We start from the raw sequence: 14362 nt of genomic DNA, 5'->3' as shown, positions 1-14362 counted from the left end.
ATTGTATCTCAGGAACACAAGTGATCAGGTAGCACCTTAAATTTGCAGCTGTAATTTAGAATAGATGCAGCTTGATGAGCTTGAAACGTGGTTTAATTTACCACTGTGTGATCTTTGCACGTCTCAGATTTACAGCCAATTGTGAAGAGCACATAAAGTGTTATCATTAGCAACTGCTGAATAAGAAGGAATTGAACAATTTACTAAATTACATGAAAGCATTTACAGGCACACAGAATACACAACTTAAAGAATGCAGCTTGTTGAATTCCACTTTACAGACTGTTACTCCTATAAAGTACATACTCCTGTGCTGTGGCAGATTAAGTTCTAAGGCATAAATTAGGATCGTATTGTATTTCTCATTTTTCTCCTCCAGTATCACAGCCCTGAGTACAACAGAAATACTTGAGACACCACCACAACTGCAGGCTTGGGGAATGCAGTTTTGCTTCATTTGCAACTACAGTAGGGCCAAGAATTTGCACATATTTGTTGAAGGATTTAGCTTACTCCCCTACTCTTAATTAAACCATGTTAACCAATCAGGAGAACATGGAATTAAAGAAAAAAAAAAAAAAAAAAAAGAACCCCCTTGGAAATCATTTGTATCCACATCCCTGTGGCTTACACACATCCCTTTTAACCCCTCCCCAGAATCGCAGAGGAATTTTAATAGAAGGAGCACGAGACTGTCGCAGCACTCGGCGCTTTCATTGCCACCAAAGTCGCCCCCTTTAGTGGTGCTGACAATTTCTTCCGAGGCTTAAAAAGGCTTTGGGCTGCGAGAGGAGGTAGAAGCAGAGCAGAGGCTGTTTTGAAATCCTTGCTGGAGAATTAGAAAAAAAATAAATAAACCAACCCCAAACCACGAGCTCGATCTCCTCCAATGAAAGAGGTACCACAGGGTGTAGGCAGGTTGCCAGGCGAGCTCGGCAGCGTGACCGCACTGCATTGAGTTTCTTTAATGAAAGCCAGGAAAGAACACATTACACAGTGTTTCTTCTGAGAGCCAGCGAGCCTCCAGTGATTGAAATCAATAAAAACAGTCGGCAAGGGGCCCAGTGGGGGAAGAGAGAAATCTCCACTACAGCATTCAGTTTGCTTTCCACTTTCTCCCTCCCCCTCTAAAGTTAAACTCCGAAGATCACCATGACAAGCTACTTTGCTTCCAGCGCTGGGAAGACACTGGTGGGGATTTAAAGGAAGCGAGCGCTTTCCTTCGCCTCCCTGCCTTTGCTCTCCCCCCAGCGCGAAGGAAATGAAAGGCTTGTTTGGAATTTGAATCCTGCCTGGAAAAACTTCATTGGACAAGTGCATCGTTCTGCATTTCAGGAAAGGGATGGATTTTACGGTCAGAGAATGCTAAAAGGTGAGAGGGGGAAGAAAAGCAGGAATCTGATCCAGCCGGAGCCCACGAACACAGGGTAGGATGTCCAAGCCGGCAGAGGAGACCTCCGGAGCTGCGGGGAGGACTGCGAGCAAGTGCCTGAGCTCATCCGCATCCTAAGGCACCTGGAACGCTGGGAACACGTGACGGACACGCCGGCCCAGGTAAGCAGAACCTGCTTTTGACAATCCTCTGTCCCGGTCCAAAAGCCGAGAGACCCTTCTGCTCCAGCCTGCACAGTCTGCCCCATGTCCGCCCTCGTTAACCTCGGGCGACTTAACGCTAAGCTTGTCCCGTCTGAGAACCGTGTCAGGCCACTAATCCTCACTGAACTATAAACCGTGCACAAAAGCCCTTTGTTTACCCGTTTTGTGTTGAATTTGCGAGCTGACAAGGTAGGACAGGGCCACTGCACAAGTCCAGCCCCCCCAGGAGCAAGGGAGCACGGCTGACACCGCACGCTGGAGGCTGCCCGTGATCTGAGAGAGCGCCACTAATGGGTTTCTAATATGGTCCATATTTATCTATTTTATTTATGTATTTCAATCACCATAGCAGCCACATACAGAACATACTTGCACCGAGTTCCATGTGCTGCTCTGCACCACAACTCACATGCACGGGGGCTAGGCTGATTGTTTTGTCAAAAAAGAACTTTGCAATTAGTTGTTAACACAGCCAAGGGGGATTTCTGGCACGTTGTGTAGGAATGGCCAGCACAGGTTTATGCAGCACGTGTGTGTTTGCCCTTACCCTCATGCAAACAGGCTTTATCCCCAACAAACATGGGCAAGGCACAGATAACAGCTGTAGATCACAACGTTGTTCTCAAGTTTTTGGCCAATTTCAGATGATTTATGTAGACCTCAGGGAGACATGGAGAGTGAAATCAAAGCCTGCCTTCTGCAAGGCAAGCAAAAATGATGATAGCTACATCTCTTCTCCAGCAGAGGCAGGAATTCACTGGGACAGATAATAAATAGGTGCCTGTGGAGCAAGAGCAACAGTGCTTGTCCCCCTGATGCTGGTCATCATTAGATGTTGACAGCAACACACATGCTCACTGCTGGAGAGAGCTGGGGAGGGATTGGATGCCTCCGCTTCCACTTAAATGTTTTGGCACCTCTTTATCCCCAGCCTGTAGGGTACAAAGTCTGGCTGGCTCTGAAGGTACAGAGAAGGTACAGAGAAGAAGCTTCCCAGCTCCTCCAGCTCAGTACCAGCAGACAGAATGCATGAATTTAGTACAGTAAGTGCAGATGTGCATCTGCAGGTGCAGTGTTGCTCTTTCCTTGGAAAACACACACTCTTAAAGGGTCATTTTGTTATTTTCACATCACACAGAAATGGATGACTCACCCACTCAAAGAATGACCTGGAGAAAACCCCCATGACCAAAAGTAAAGGGCATAAGTTGAAGCATGAACTGTTCTAATAAAGCTATGAAAATAGCTGAGGCAGTATTTAAATAGTAAGAAGTTTCTAGACTAATTTATTAATCCAGTTTTGAACTTTTCACACAAAGCAATCGCAAAATTATAGCCGAAGGTGTAATTAAAGAGCAATAATGCACAATAAAAAAGCAAAGTTATGATTCATAATAGAATAGGACTCTATATGAAGTTCTGGGCATACCCACAGACCCACAATTCATTTTGCAGAATCAGTTCTCTGTTTTGCCTCCCCTGCACAGATCCTTTGCAGAAATGACAGCACCTTCATAGCTCAGGAATAACAGCAATCATTCCCACACCAATCAACAAGTCTGCTTTGCTCTGCTCTTGGAGCTAAATTTATCCTTATGCAGAGGAACTCATTAAAGTCTTTATTTAACATTTCAGACACTGAAAGCTTAGGTGGGACTTACACAACACATATCACTTGTACTGACATTCTCAGGCTCAAGTGATATTCCTCCCCATTACTCCCTCAGCAAAAATATATATTACGTTTAAAGTGTGGGATATTTTTGTTCATAGTGATGCATTTTTCAGAAGCCAAGTGGCACGAGTGTCCACTTTTGACAGAATATGTTCTTCTCAAACACACAGTGTAAGAAACAAATGCATTTTCTCAATCAGAAGCTGTGATCAAATACAGATATCCTAGCAGTCATACCAGGGTTTTTCAGTCATCTCAATGTTATTAAAGCAGATTCTGTGCACACTGACCTATCCTTCAGACTCTCCCTTTGGAGTACGGAGATCTGGAAGAATCCCATCTTGCTTTGCTAAGTTAGGTCCAACAAAAAAGAACTATTGGGAAGCAATTTGTCATGTTTCTACCAGTCTTGGAGGTCCCATAACGTCAGGAGTACTTTGTCCTCAGCAATGAAACACACCATCATCATAATCAAGAGCTCCTAATAGTTCCTGCCAATTGTCCTTACAGCAATGCTTGTTGGCAAGAGCTGTTTGAAAACAGTCCATAAGGTTTTGAAGCAGTCAGCAAAGTAGATGAAAGTATTTTAAAGGTGGAAGGACAAACATTTTGTTTCAATCTCCCCCATGTAAGTCTTTATGAAGAAAAAGATCTGGGATTATGCAAAACAAGTTGAATGCCCATCCAAAAAATACTGAAATTCAACAGTAAAGATGCCAACACCAGGGTCTGCTGAACACCTGCATAGCCTGTGTTAGGTGAAACAATATTCATGCCTGCACTGGTGGAAAAAGAGTGTTGCCATCCCTTTCAAAGAACATGATCTGACACTTCTTGAATATGGTAGAGCTTCAAGGTGTCTCCTTTCCTATTTATACCAGTGGTTCATGTTCACAGTGCTGGATTCACTCAGCTGAGTATATTTAGTTTGCTCAGTCTCAAATTGACAGCTTCTCTGTAATGTACCCATTCTGAATTAAAAATGGAACATAATTAACATGCAGCTGGAGAAGGCACATTTTTGCCATTTATGGGAAAGACTAGTGGAGTTGAAGACTAAATATTAAGTAGAAAATAAATGGTTATTGATCCCTAGGAAAGGTGGCTTTCCTTACAATCCGAACGGGAATCCTTATATCTGACTTAGGAAAGACATTTTGGTTAGAAACAGCAAGGTCATCAAAGCCCATAAAAAACTTCATACCTCCTTACCAACGAGGTGTCACCTTCTCCAGCTGCAGAGTTAACAGGATGTATCGCTACAGGGAATGAATGTCCTGGGATATATACACTGTACTCTGAAACACCACATATTTTCCCAGACCTCAACAAAATTTTTATTCATTAATTCCTTATTAAGTAAAACCAGCACCATTTGTAGTCAGCTTTACTAAGATCTTCTTCAAAACCTAGCTAAGTATTCCAGAATGGGTTTCATCCATACCTACATTTATATACCCTCAGCTGCACATGCACATGTAGGCAGGAACACACAACTTTCACTTTGTGATGAACAAGACCCCAGAGAAGACACTCAAAAAAACGGAGTGGGCAGGATTCATTTCTTTAGCAGAATGTGATCATTTCATGATTCAGTCACCCTAAAATAGACACCCACAGCAGCCCTTGGAACACGAGCAGCGTCTCAGCTGTCCTGCACCTTCATCCTGAGCATAAGGGTATCAACAACCTCAGCTCATGTCTTGCCACTTGGTTTGCTTTACAATGGGATAAATGGTTTTGGAGACAGAGAACTGGACCCTCAGTTTGGTTGGGAAAAGAGAGACATCTTAACACAAAATAAGGAAGAAATGTAATGGGCATTACTGATTTTTGCATTTGACTTCCTGCCTAGTGATAACCAGAGATGGATGATTGAGACTGTGACAATTAATTTCTGTGAAATGATTCTTCTTCTAAATATATATATAATTTCCAGTAATATACAGAACCAGTATACAAATTTGATAACGTTTAGAGAAACAAGTACAATAAAGCTGTACTATAAAACTCAGGCACAGTTCAATTGCCACTGAACATCCTGTTTTAAGAAGTTCTTTCTCAAGAAGAATGATAAAGGAGGAATGTTTTTAAAAGCTGGCATGAATTACACAATCTAACTTTCCTCCAGGTCTGCCTGCTGCTCTTCAAATCCCCATGAGCAAGTGCAAGTGGTACTTAACATGACTGGTAGGGAGAAAGAATTTGAATTTGTGAGTTTGAAATGGTCTCCTGAAAGTTCCTTACAAAAATTCCATCCTTAATTTCAGCATTTTGAAGGTCTCTGAAAATAAAGTGCAATCCATTCCAAAATCCTATTTATTCAGCAACGCTCTACATGTTCTTGTGAGCTCTCTGGTAACTACACATCTATGATATCAACTTTTAAGCTCTCCAAATTTATCACACAGCTGAAAATACTGAAATGACATTTGGTTTTTACAGCATCAGGTGTGCCTTCATTATGCGTTTGGGAGGTAGAGCAGAAAATTGAAAAACAATCATGATTTAAGAAGCTAAATTAAAACCTGTTGACTGTTCAGTAAAAATGCTCCATAAAACCTGTTTGTATTCCAGCAGACCACACTGAAAGGTATCATTGTAAAAGCAGCACAAAACAAGGTGGTGGTGGTGTTTGTTATTTTGGAATTAAGGCATCCAGCAAGTTATCTTAGAACAAAATTGTATTAATCTACATTTCAATAATAAGTACCTTAAGCATACGTACAAAACAAATACTAGAATTTACATGGATTGAGCCAAGCTTTTCCTGCTGAAGTTACACTTTACATCTCTGATAAACCAGGTATGAAGACAACAGGAAAGAGCAGCTGCCCACATAATTTTAAAGTTAAGTACAAAATGGAGAGGGTAACTACAGATGGGATAATATGTGAAGTACAAGAAAGCCTGGACCCACCCACTAATGGGAGGATTAAGTTTATCACATACCTGTTCTGTTACTGTGTAATTTTGCAGGGATCAAAAGAAAGTTTTAAGATAGGAACAACAAGGAGCTTCTTCATGGCATCCAGGGCAGCACAGGACTGGAGATGGTCATTAGAAAATGCAGATGGTCAAAGGTAAATGTTTGAGTTGTTAGTGAACCAAGAGTCAGCATTTCCGTGGTGCATAGGCTACAGTGGGAGTAGATTGCAGAGCTTTGGAAGTGGTTTATGCCTGGCAGAAAAAAAAGAGGGCAAGGAGGAGAGAGATTTACAACAAATGGAAGGTCCATCTCAAGGGAAATCCTGATCTTCAAAACAAAATTTTAAAAAAATTAACTAGGCTGGAAAAAAGCCAAGATGTCAGAATTCTTTGTTGAATGGCAACAGAAGAGCTTCGTATTTCTTTTTGTAAATGCAAAAAACAAAACACTTTGAAACAGAAAAATTAAACGCCAAGCAAAATGAAAATACAGATTCTACCTTAATGAGAGACATTCCATTATTATGAATGTGAAATGAGCAAGTAGGTATGATACTTTTCTGTTGAGGAATAAATTAAAAGGCAATATGTTTCCTAAAACAGGTTAAGGAAAATTGCAATCTCCAAGAAAAAAAAAATCAAGTTTGACAAAGAAATGTCCTCACCTTTTTTTTAAGTTTATTTAAAAATTAATACTTTCCCTTGGAATACAGGGAGTTAAAATTGTACTGGAAGGTCATAAGGTAGAAAATGGAGATATGATCTCCTGCCAGGGATGCAGGAAGCATGGTTACTGAATTGTGAAGTCAAGGAGAACAGGGAACACTGGAAAAGTTAGGGAAGCCAGGAAAATCAGAACCTGTTTTTCTATCAAGATAGCAAAGACAAAACATTGCACTTCCTGCATAGATTCTTCCAGATTCACTGAGTGAACTCCTCGGTTATTTAAGGCTTTCCTAACATCTGTCACTGACCCTTAAAAAATTTTGGGTCCAAAAATCCCAACGCAGTTTTGAAGCACTGACTTATCTCCCACTGTACATGCCCAACCAGGCATCCAGGAACATTCAGAGGTGACATTCATGGCAGATTCCAACTTCCAAGTTACAGAAAGTTGTCACAGCCACATCTATGTAATTTAAGTACTTGATGACTTAAATCTGCCCTACCTTATGAACAACAGGAATAGAAAATCTGAAATAAATACATGAAGTGCATGAAACAGGGCCAGAAGCAAGGCCAGGAGAGATTCAGGTTGTGCAGAATGATGAGAGAGAGACCCAGGCCCCACAGCTTCCACACAATGCAAAGCTGAGCTTAGCCACCAAAGGAATTCTGCAGGAGACAAACAGTGAGCAAAGCTGCAAGTAGTAGGTAACAAAGTTTGCTTAACATTTTTCAGCTCCCAGCTTGGAGTTATTTTAGGGGCATCTGAGAGTTTAGAAAGGTACCATACCATGGTTTAACTACTGTAATTAACATAACTAACAAATCTGGTCTATGCTTTCTGATGTTTAGGTGCATGATTCAATTCTAGTTGCATTTAGGGCTTCTAAATTTCAAGTGTTTTTAAGCATCAGCAGAACATTCTATTACTGCATTGCTGGGCTAGGTTTGGCCAAGGGTGAAATGTTGTGGTTGGCAGTATCTAATGACTAATCTGAGATGCAATTTCATAATTACTTCAAGGATTTCTGCTGCTCTAAAGAAGGCACTGGGAATTATTCTAACAACCAGCCCAAAGAAGAACAGTGATACATACTGAGAATTCAAACAGCATGCAAAATGGAGAGAAATGCATAAACTCTGCATACAGGAGGCCCTCGCTGGCAAAATATATAGAATGTTCTTAAGCTGACAGTTTTATAACTCTAAATGGTTTTGCAAATGAAATCCAAACAAAAGAGCAGAGATGTACTCTAAATCACTCAGCAATTGCTGCTTAGAAAAACCAGCAACCACTAACTCCTGCAAACAAAAACAGTTGCCTTAGGAAAGCTTAATGAATGGAAAAGATGTCAGAGTTTTTGTTGTTCTTCTTTCAGCTTTATTTTTCTATATTCCTGAATCTATACACATAATGATTCAGTTCACCCTGACAAATATTGTATAACCAACTATCAATCACATCAACTTTTTATATGTTGAGAGCAGTCAGATACCAAGTGATAAAGTGAGTTCAGGCAGAGGGCATATGTTAAGCAGCTGTGAGTCCTTTACTCTGTCTGTAACCTAAAAGCTTAATGTCATTACACAGAGCTCTGATTTCTTCCTTGCCTGCCTTACACTAGAATACCCATATTATATGGAATAGAGATTATTAACTTAATGGAAGAAATACAGCCACATAGTGACTGCAGCAGAACAAACAGTATGCTTATAAATTAGATCGAGCATATTCTGCTTGCAGTGAAAGATTACACAACCAAATGCTTCTGTTTAGGCTCCAAAGAAAGCTTTACACTTAAGAATAAAAATCTCAAGTAATAGTTTTAGCAACAATTTAAACCTGGATAAGTCAGCACTGCTGCCAAAAGACACACTCTCCATTTTCTCCCACCTCTTCTCCCACCTTGGCACAAGTGTTTGCACAGTTTTGTAAACCCATTTGGGTGAAAATTACCTCTCTGTCCCTTCACAAAGGTTACTTTAATACCAAATCAGTTTGTTAATTTGATTCACTGTGAACATTTCTGCCAGCAAAAAGAGGAGGTGATAGAAAGGTGCAAGAAAGTGCAGGTGCAGCTTGTGGGATCCCATTTTTTGCACCCTCTGCCTGAAGACACCATTCCTTAAAAAAACTTAAGTGTAAAATATGTAATGTTGCTATGTGTATCCTACCTTTTACATGCAGGGGTGATGAACTGTAGCTTGTCAACTCCCAAATTACCACAGATCATTTGGTGTTTGTTGCTCTTTAGTAGCATCATGCATTGCTGTTTTGGGCTTTCAGTTATTTCCCTCTAATTTCAAAATGATGGTAAAGGTCTAGTAAAGGCAGGAAGCATAATTTTTGCTTCCAAAGGCCTGAACTCAGGTGTTTCATATTATTTAAAAAAAACATAATTTTGATTTCTTGCAGACACAAGCAAGTAAATTTTTAAAATGGCAACAGACAACCAGTACAGCAATTAATAAAGGTCTTAAGTGTACAGGACTCACATTTCTACAATGCTGAGAGCATTTGTATAAAAGGGAAGTTCCCCCTTTGTTCTTCATCCTCTCAAGTGAACTGCTGGTTCAATTAGTTTCTGCTTTGGCTGCTGTTCTCTGGCTGCTGGAGCTGTGACTCCCTCAACTGCAGTGTTTCACTGTCCAGCACAGACACTGATTTCCTGCCCATCAGAAACTCTGAGGCACAGCCAGGGAACAAACAGGCAGCTGCCTCTGGAGCTGTCAAGGCTTTCAAGGTGTAACTCCAGTGAGAAGATGCTGGTCTGCTTCCTGCAGTGCCAAATGAGCAACAAGATCCCCTTCACTCACTGCCTACCCATCAGTGGTCAACAAACATCAGAACCAAGTCCTCTGTGGCAGAAATTCATGGGTTTGCTTGCTCATTCTGGAGTCAATTATTGAACTGCTCCAGCAGTTTAACAGATGATGACTGAGCTCAAAATGAAATTTTACTTGTATCATTTAATTAATTAAACAAACAAATGCTGCCATCTAATAATAACTCATACCCATAACTTCATTAAGATGCCTAATGTAATAAAGAACATAGGTTATCTTCATATACTGTACAAATCCAAATATATTGCAAGATGTGGTCGAGGCAGTTAAAGAACAGCAAGTGTTGCCATCCTCTGTCCCTCCCTTTGCATTCCCTTTTGGACTTGCATCACATCTGAAGACACCATTCAGTTCAGCAATGACTCAAAGCAAATTCCCTGTTAGGGATTAAGCTCTAGCAACCTTTAAAAAAGGTTCACAATTCTGTAAACAGAACATCCAATAATCACCCAAGTCTGTAAGCTCACAGCAGGCACACACTGTGATAGGAGACAGCCCCAGCAGAACAGAGCAGAGCAATTGTAAAAACCAAGTGACAGTTTGAAATCTTAACTGCCAAAACATGGAAAAATGTCTTTGACATGCCTGTGTGTCTCTGAGTCCACTCCTGTTACTGGCTAATTAGTAGGAGATCTTACACTAACAGTGTGAAAAAGGAGTTCACAGTTTCTACTTCCAGGACAGGAAGAGGAATGGTATCTACTACCAGTGATTCAGTGCCAGGATCTTGAAGCACAACCATTGAGTTAGAAGTTAATCAGACATCTAAATTGAGAATTTCCACTTGGGAACTGTGTTTATTTAGTGTCAGGACAGATTGTTCTGCTTTCTGAACCCGCACACATAGAAACATGTTTATCTCAAATTCAAACTAATGTTGAACTATCAGGTTATATTTTTGCCAGATATATATAGCTAATTTAGAACTACTTCAGCCAATCAGTGTATCTACAGAAGTAAGGACTCAAATTTGACACACTGGTGTAACTTTCTCATAAGGGTAAAAAAAAAAAAGCGACTGTGTGAACTTCCACAGTTTAGTTGTTCTATGAAGAAATAAAAAAATAAAAATTAAACATTTGTCTGACTTATTTACATCGAAAGGGTCTTTTATTTTGACCACAGTACTTAGGGTCATCGGTGCAGAAGTAATGACACAGAGAAGTGTTCAGGTACAAAATGTCTAATTCTTCAAACATTTCATTAATTTGTTTTCTAAACCTAAAGCAGTATTTGATCAGTTGAACAAATACTTGAAACGCATTTGGCTAGTTATCTATTTAGAAAGAGAACAAATTTATTTAAAAGGATTTCTTTTACCCTTTGGTCACCACAGAACAGAAGTTAGATTGAGCTCACAGGGTTTTAGGATATTTTTTTTTTTACCTGGTCTCAGATTAGACCCCTCTTAAGAGGTTATTGCTGTCAAGACACCAGTGATAATGGGAAATGTTTCAGGAATAGGAGTGCTTTAACAGGAGAAGACATACATGCTGTAAGAACTGATAATGCAAAACACTCTTCATTTACCACTTAAATAAGCAGAGCTGGTTTAGGATGTTTGCATCACCAGACCATTTAGGTAAAAGGAACAGACTTTTGACAGTAGGAGCACTCATATTAAAATCTGTGCAAAATTTCTGACTTAACTACAAAAGACAAAGTCTGAAGAAGTGAAAAGCGTAGTCATATCAAGGTTTGTTTTCCGTTTAAAACTGGCACATGATCAAAAGACTTGAGACACAGTTGTTGCTTGCAAATGGATAATTAGCCTGAAACACTTCCTAAGCTGATCAGCCAATAAATTTACTAGAAATAAAAGCAGAAAAATATCTAATACAGCTCCTCTTACAAGCAACTGTCAAGGGTATTTTAGGCTTTATATTTATTCAAAGGGTACATCTACAGCCAAACTGCCTGTATATCTTTCCTTTTTAAATAAAAAAACTACTTTACATCCCAATTGGGAGGTGTCAGAAACATAACCCATATAAAAGAGCACACAGACCTCTAAAGGCTTCTGAAATCCTTCACCCCTAGTAAAAGCCTTGTATCTTCCATTACTTTCCTTTCAGATTCTTAGATTAAGGTTTGTATTTGGATTTCAGTTCAAATTAGGCTTAATGTTCCTGGTACTGTCACAATGTCAAACATTTATAATTTTCCTCCTTCTATCCAAAATCTTTTAAATCGTCTGTCTTCCTTGCAAAGCTGCAGCAGGACACCAACTGCAGGTTCTCTGAAATACTTCTGAAGTTACACTGAGGGAGATGCCATTTGTGAATTCTGCTGGAGCATATGTTCAGTATATAAAGTTATTTACGTGCTGTACAATAAATAACACAGCAACATAAGCTTTCAACACATTTGGAAGTAAAGTCATAAAAACAGTCTTGTTTTGGCCAAAGTGCAAAAATTTATTCGCAACAAATGTTGCAAATAGGAAGCCACAAAATCCACTACAAAGACAGACAATTCTGTAGCATTTTTGTGGCTCTTCCTCCAGAGTGATAATCAGAATTTTAAAAACTAGGCCATATAATACCTGACCTGCTGGGTCATCAGGGTTTTTTTGTGTCAGTGTCTTCACGTGCTCAGCTGTAGATGACAACCAGCAGCACGAGGAGTAAGCCACAGCAGCACTTCTGGGCCTTCATTAACACAGAATTCCAGGGTACAAAGGGCTCCACAGCAAGGGGAGAAGAAAATGGATTTATGGTATCGGTACAGGCAATACATTTTAAAGAGCTGTAGGGACTCCACAGTAATTAAGAACTTCTTGGGATAATCGTTCACAGAGTATCTGGCTTGTGGTGACTCCCAGGCAGGGATCTTGCAGAAATGAGTAATTAGAACCTATTATAGTAAGATTAAGATGTCTTTGCCTGAACAAGCATTGGGTATAGCATCATCCTTCAGGAAGAATGATGGGTGAAGGTGTTAGCTGCACTCCCACCAGTTCTTCTGGAAGCTCTTAGGTGGAGACACCTCTGACAAAGCTGCAAAATTCATTTAATGCTCATGGGGACACTCTGGGTTACACACATGCGTCCACTTGGTTCTGCAGCTGGTTGGTTATTTCAGGAGCACGTTGGGCAGGGCAGGTAGCACCTTGGGTGGGAAGATCTCCAGGGTTAGTGACCTGCCCCTGGGACATGATGGAGCACTGGGCTTGTCCGTGTCTGTCACTACGAGCAGTGCTGGACAGTTTTGGAGCACTGGGTGTCACCAACTGCCTGGTTTGATGCCAGAGTTTTGTATGATGCCTGGATCATTTGAGGAGCTTCTGGTATAAGATGCCAGGTGGATCACTGGCTTAGGCTTTCCATTTCAGTTTACTGAAGAAAGCGATCATCAGTCACATTCCCTCCTCCCCAGTGTTTGAGTGGAATGAATTGAAGAGGGGGAAGGACTAAAAATACATGGAAAACTTGTAATGATAAGTCAGTTCTGAATGCTCATGGAGCTCACATGGCTAACATGAAATCCCTCACAGTTGTGAGTAATTAAAAACTGTAACTCAACAGATAAAAAGTGTTTGTAGGCAAAACCACAACTGGATCCTTCCTTGCAGCAAAACTGTCTAGTAAGGTCTGGACTTCTGTATTTGCTGATATTATATCTGAAGGCATCTCGGTTCAGATGGTTTCCTGATCAAAGGTAACATATGGCACCAGAAAGAAATGAGTCTCTCCATAGCTGCAGACTCACACCACCTTCAGCACTGAATCACACCAGAACCTTTAAACTGGAATGTTACTGAAATGCCAAGTCTAAAGCAGATAGCAACACTAAACTTACTGTGCTGTGCCCAAAAACTGCAAGAAATCAAACAAAAGAATTCATAAGCTCTACAAAGAGGATCTGTGAAGGGCACTTTACCCTGGGACCAGTTACGGTTCCAGTCTGGAAGTTCAGAAAAGAAAGGAAACATTAGCATTTTTGTACTTCAAGAAACAAGGGGAAACAAAAATCTTTGAATACAACTCTCTTTCTCAGCATCAGATTCATTATACCAAGTCATCACAAACCTGTATATTTCTGGTTACTCAAACACTTGTGGGCTAATATAGAGGGAAAAAATCACTAAAGAAGTCAGAGTTCATCCCTACTGTTCTTACAATGTGGGTGACACAATGTAATAATTTGAATTTTTTCATTTAGAATGGTATCTCTCGTGTAGTTTGTTCCTTCTGCCCTGATTTACAGTATAAACCCCCCAAATTATAAAAATACATTTCTATTTTAGCCTTTTTGGGTTTGCTATATTTTTTATTACTTTATCAGGCCTTAAAACCTACGAATGCCTTTCTCTGACTTAAAGAAGAAAATACTCTCTTGTGTACACATGCAAAAAGAACATTTAGTATTCAATCCTTTTAGCTGCAAAATCAAATGCCCCCAATGGAACACAAACAGGAATCAACATCAGACACACATTTCAAACACATTACACAAGTGATTAAAGAAAAAAGGGAAGAAGTCTAAAATAAACCTACTTGCATAACAGCCTGTGCACAACCCCTTGAGACTTCAGAGCCGGATAAATACGTTTCAGACGGTGCCACTAATGTGACGTTTTAATGGTGTGAGAACGATAAACAAAACTTCTTAGAGATAGATAATAAATGATAAAAGACTGTGATACAG

General features: G+C 40.1%; 2 protein-coding genes across 7 annotated transcripts in view; one reads left to right on the top strand and one right to left on the bottom strand.

The window, feature by feature from the left end:
• C14H7orf50 (chromosome 14 C7orf50 homolog) overlaps nt 1–14362 on the bottom strand; it is a 124798-nt gene that overhangs the window by 34171 nt on the left and 76265 nt on the right. Inside the window, exon 2 of one of the 6 annotated variants that reach the window (XM_069029666.1) lies at nt 6224–6451. The exons of 4 other annotated variants lie outside the window; for them this stretch is intronic. Coding sequence is in view for 1 of the 2 variants with exons in the window: in XM_069029665.1 (XP_068885766.1) it covers nt 863–955 (93 nt within the window). In the remaining variant the exon portion in view is untranslated. Of the gene's footprint in view, nt 1–862; nt 1012–6223; nt 6452–14362 lie in introns of those variants that run through there. One more of the 6 variants, XM_069029665.1, reaches the window with a different exon arrangement.
• GPR146 (G protein-coupled receptor 146) overlaps nt 1165–14362 on the top strand; it is a 48889-nt gene continuing 35691 nt past the window's right edge. Inside the window, exon 1 of the mRNA XM_069029659.1 lies at nt 1165–1554. The gene's annotated coding sequence lies outside the window, so the exon portion shown is untranslated. The remainder of the gene's footprint in view (nt 1555–14362) is intronic.

Source organism: Aphelocoma coerulescens, chromosome 14 (genome assembly GCF_041296385.1).
Source record: "Aphelocoma coerulescens isolate FSJ_1873_10779 chromosome 14, UR_Acoe_1.0, whole genome shotgun sequence".
NCBI lineage: Eukaryota > Metazoa > Chordata > Aves > Passeriformes > Corvidae > Aphelocoma > Aphelocoma coerulescens.
Note: the sequence above shows the minus strand (reverse complement) of the source record. Positions and strands in the feature narration are given on the sequence as shown.